This window comes from Cupressus sempervirens, chromosome 7 (assembly GCF_028749045.1).
Source record: "Cupressus sempervirens isolate cs-2001-9-10 chromosome 7, ASM2874904v1, whole genome shotgun sequence".
Taxonomy (NCBI): Eukaryota; Viridiplantae; Streptophyta; class Pinopsida; order Cupressales; family Cupressaceae; genus Cupressus; species Cupressus sempervirens.
In genome coordinates, this window is record NC_143124.1 from 81,437,831 (window position 1) to 81,441,731 (window position 3,901).

The window sequence follows — 3,901 nt, forward strand, 5'->3', positions numbered from 1 at the left end:
ATTTTGGGTGTGTTTTTTGTATGAGTTTTGGTTGCTGCTGTATTTCAGAATTTAAGATGTTAAAATAGAGCTGAATATATGTATTGGGACATGATTAAACTTTTGAGATAGATTATTAGTATATTTGTGGTGTTTCCGGGCATTTTTGTGTTAATTTTGGGAGCCCGATGAGCATAGTTTTTGTCCTATATTTGTGAGCTATTGTGTAAAGGCTATACGGATTTAGAAATGTCATTTTGTAGGCTTTTATGCTACTAAAATTTTTGTAAAAATGTCTATTTTTAGATTTATTAATAATTTGTGAAGTTGTGAAGCTTTGGCACTATTTTCAGCATACCCGATTTGGGGTTTCTTGAAAAATTTGGTGGATCTTTCTGAGATTAGTTGTTTGATCTTGAAGATCTGATTAGAGGCTTGAAATATCATACAAAATTAGAAAAGGGACATTTCATGAGGTTAGTCTAACCCATACCTGTAACCATTTTCATCAAGTCTTCCTCCAATTATTCAAATACGCAAGTGATGTGGCATTAGTCTAGCCCAAGTATGCAATACCCAACTCATCCAAAGTCTTTCTTCATTTTAGTTAAATGTGCAATTCAGGTAACATTAGCCAATAGTGGCATGTTGTGATGGTTAAGTTGTTGAGTTGTTATCCTTGCCATCAAGGTTCAAATCTAATGGGGATGAGGTCCCTTGTTTGTGGCCTCACTGGTTCATAGCTCTAGGTCAAAGTGTTTACCCCTCTTAACAAAATGAAAATAAAAGAATTCATGTAACATTAGACTAGTCTATGCATCCAATATCTAATTCATCCAAAGCCTTTTCTCAAATATACCCAAATGTGTAACTAAGGTACGGTTAGTTTAACCCAAGTACCTAATACCAAATTTCAATCAAAGTCTCTCTTCAATTATCAAATGTGCAACTAAGGTGAGATCAATCTAGTCCATATTCTTAATACTCAATTTTATCTTAGATCTTTCTCTAATCATGCAAACATTGTAACAGAGGTAAAAGTAGTCTAGCTCATATACCCAATTCTCAATTTCATCCAAAATCTTTCCCCAATTACCAAAATTCACAACTAAGATGAAATTAGGTATCCTATACCTAACTCATCCAAATTCCTTTTCCATTTTACCAAAATTTACAAATAACATGAGGTTAATCTACCCAAAATCCAATTTCACACAAATACTACCACCAATTGATAGGACTGCTCATTCTATTTGGCAATTGTGAATGAATTTAAATTGGGCCCAATTGTTAGGACTTGTCACTCTATTTGGCAATTGTGAATGGTAGAGTGGTAGAAAGTGTGGGGGAAGGAGTAACTGATCTCAAGGAGGGCAACCATGTGTTGCCTGTGTTTACAGGGGAGTGTAGAGATTGCAAGCACTACAAATCAAAAGAGAGCAATCTATGCGACTTGCTAAGGGTTGATCCGAACAAAGCAGTTATGATTAGTGATGGCAAAACAAGGTTCTCAATCAGAGGACAACCCATCTATCACTTCATGGGAACATCCACATTCAGTGAATACACTGTTATACACTCTGGCTATGTTGCCAAAATAAATGCTGCAGCTCCTCTGGACAAAGCTTGCATTCTAAGTTGTGGTGTCTCCACGGGTACATTAACATTAATAGTTAATTAATATCTCAAATTGTATTCAATGCGTATTATACATGTAGTTAAACTTATTTTGCCTGAAATCAGGGATGGGTGCTATATTAAATGTGGCCAAACCAAACAAGGGATCCACTTTAGCAGTATTTGGTCTTGGAGGAGTTGGGCTTGCGGTAAGCATAACATATATATTTTGCACACAATAATTATTTTTTTGATATGTGAGTAGAATTCTGGTTAAAAATATCAAGAGATTTTTAACCACGGATGTTTAAAGTTCCTTTTATTTTCAGTTATTGTCATTTGTAGGTGCGGTCTATAAGATTTCTACAATGTATATTTTGTTTTTGGATCTGATTGAGTGAAAAAAATTATCAGCATCATATTATATGATCTATCATCAGAATGAATCAACAGTTTGGATTATATTACATAATTCATCATCACAATATAAGACAACAAAAAAATAGAATATATAATATGATTCCTAACGTCGATGCTAATTTTTTTTAACACAGTCAATCTCAAAATAAATATACAATCATAAGTGCTTCAAATTTCTTAATTTAGTGTTCTTTATATCCTCTTAAGGCTGCTGAAGGAGCAAGAATTGCTGAGGTTTCCCGAATTATAGGCATTGATATAAATCCTCGAAGATTTGAGAAAGGTTTCTAAATGACACATTTACACATTTTATATTTATCCATGTTGCAATTTCTCTTTCAACCATTCTTTTTCTCATTGTTTGCTTTGCTTTCGTCTCAGCAAAGCAATTTGGAGTAACAGAATGTATAAACCCAAAAGACCACCAGAAACCTATTCAGCAGGTTTGTTAACCCCAATTTTGACCACATGTTTTCAGTGAATACAAAGCTATAGGTTTTCAAGGAATGTATGGATTTCGCCCTTGTTTAATATCAAAACATAAAAACATAAATGAATTTCTTTTGATCTCACAGGTCATTGCTGAAAGAACTAATGGTGATGTAGACTATAGGATTGAATGCACTGGGAGTCAATCGATTCAAGCATTTGATTCTTGTCATGACGTATATCCTCTTCCCCTGCTTCATATAAAAGATTTTCCCATTAGAGTTAAAAAGATGTTTATGTTGCACAAACTAACCTTTGTGCGAATTTGAAGGGGTGGGGTGTGATGGTTTTAGTGGGAGTGCCTAATTCTGATTCAATCTTCTCCACAAGTCCTCTAAATTTTCTGAATGAGAAAACAGTAAAGGGAACATTTTTTGGGAAATATAAGCCCAGAACGGATCTGCCAGGTCTTGTGGAAAAATACATTGTAGTTTCCGAATTTGTGTTCTTCCCTCTCTAGTTTAAATAAATATTTCTGAAAAAAATGTTGCTTTTAATTTCAAAGATTTCTCTGAAGAATGTTGCTCTGAAAATGTGAGGTGCCTATTTGTTTGTTTTTGGGGCAGGAGCTTGAACTGGAAAAATTTATCACGCATGAAATAGACTTTGCAGATATCAACAAGGCATTTGAGTTGATGTCGCAGGGGCAAAGCCTTAGATGTATTATCAACATAAATGACTAAAGAGGGGAGAATACACTGAAGGTTTCGATTTCAACAGATCATTGGACTGCCAAAATATAGTGTTTTGTGTTTTTATGGTTTATATATATGGAACTTAGAAGGAGTTAAAAAAAAATTGTTAGTGCCATTAAGTCTTAGTATTTACTTGTCTTAAATGAGGAATAGTGCTCGTAAAACATTCATCTGATTTAAAGCCTAGCGTCTTATAAGTTCTAATATATTGCTGACCATAAATAATGTGAAAAACAAGAAGTGTTCTTTAAATCTTTGAACAATTGGGCTTTGGGTTTCGTAGTAAACATTAGGTATTTTAATGATTTTGTTATTTATATGATATTTCTTTTAGCTTTAAAGTTAAAAGCTATATATTTAGAGTTTTAGTGATTATAATTATTTATATGGTATCTTTTTAATTTGAGTAATAATAGAACATCTTATTATTAAATAACATGTACTATAAATTTAAAAGTGTCACCTGGCTTTTATTTATGGTAGATTATAATAGTTTTAATAAAATAGAACAATAAAGTAAAATTTTTATAATATTAAATATAATTTTATTAATAATTGATATATATTTTGATGAAAATTTTATATAAAAAATCTAAATTTCAATTTAGAGAGATTAAAAAAATTGTCATTCTATTAAAAAAATAATTTCTAATTTATTACATAAATGTAATAATACTCTTATTAGCTTAATTGTATTTTAG

At 32.0% G+C, this 3,901-nt stretch overlaps 1 protein-coding gene across 1 annotated transcript; it reads left to right on the plus strand.

The window, feature by feature from the left end:
- Window positions 1-1,161: 1,161 nt before the first annotated feature.
- On the plus strand, window positions 1,162-3,188 carry LOC149545603 (alcohol dehydrogenase 1-like). Its single transcript, XM_089793807.1, has 8 exons — window positions 1,162-1,166; window positions 1,309-1,634; window positions 1,723-1,805; window positions 2,224-2,299; window positions 2,398-2,459; window positions 2,592-2,681; window positions 2,777-2,932; window positions 3,072-3,188. Exons 1-8 carry the CDS (start codon window positions 1,162-1,164, stop codon window positions 3,186-3,188), a joined length of 915 nt encoding a protein of 304 aa, XP_089649933.1.
- Window positions 3,189-3,901: the final 713 nt, after the last annotated feature.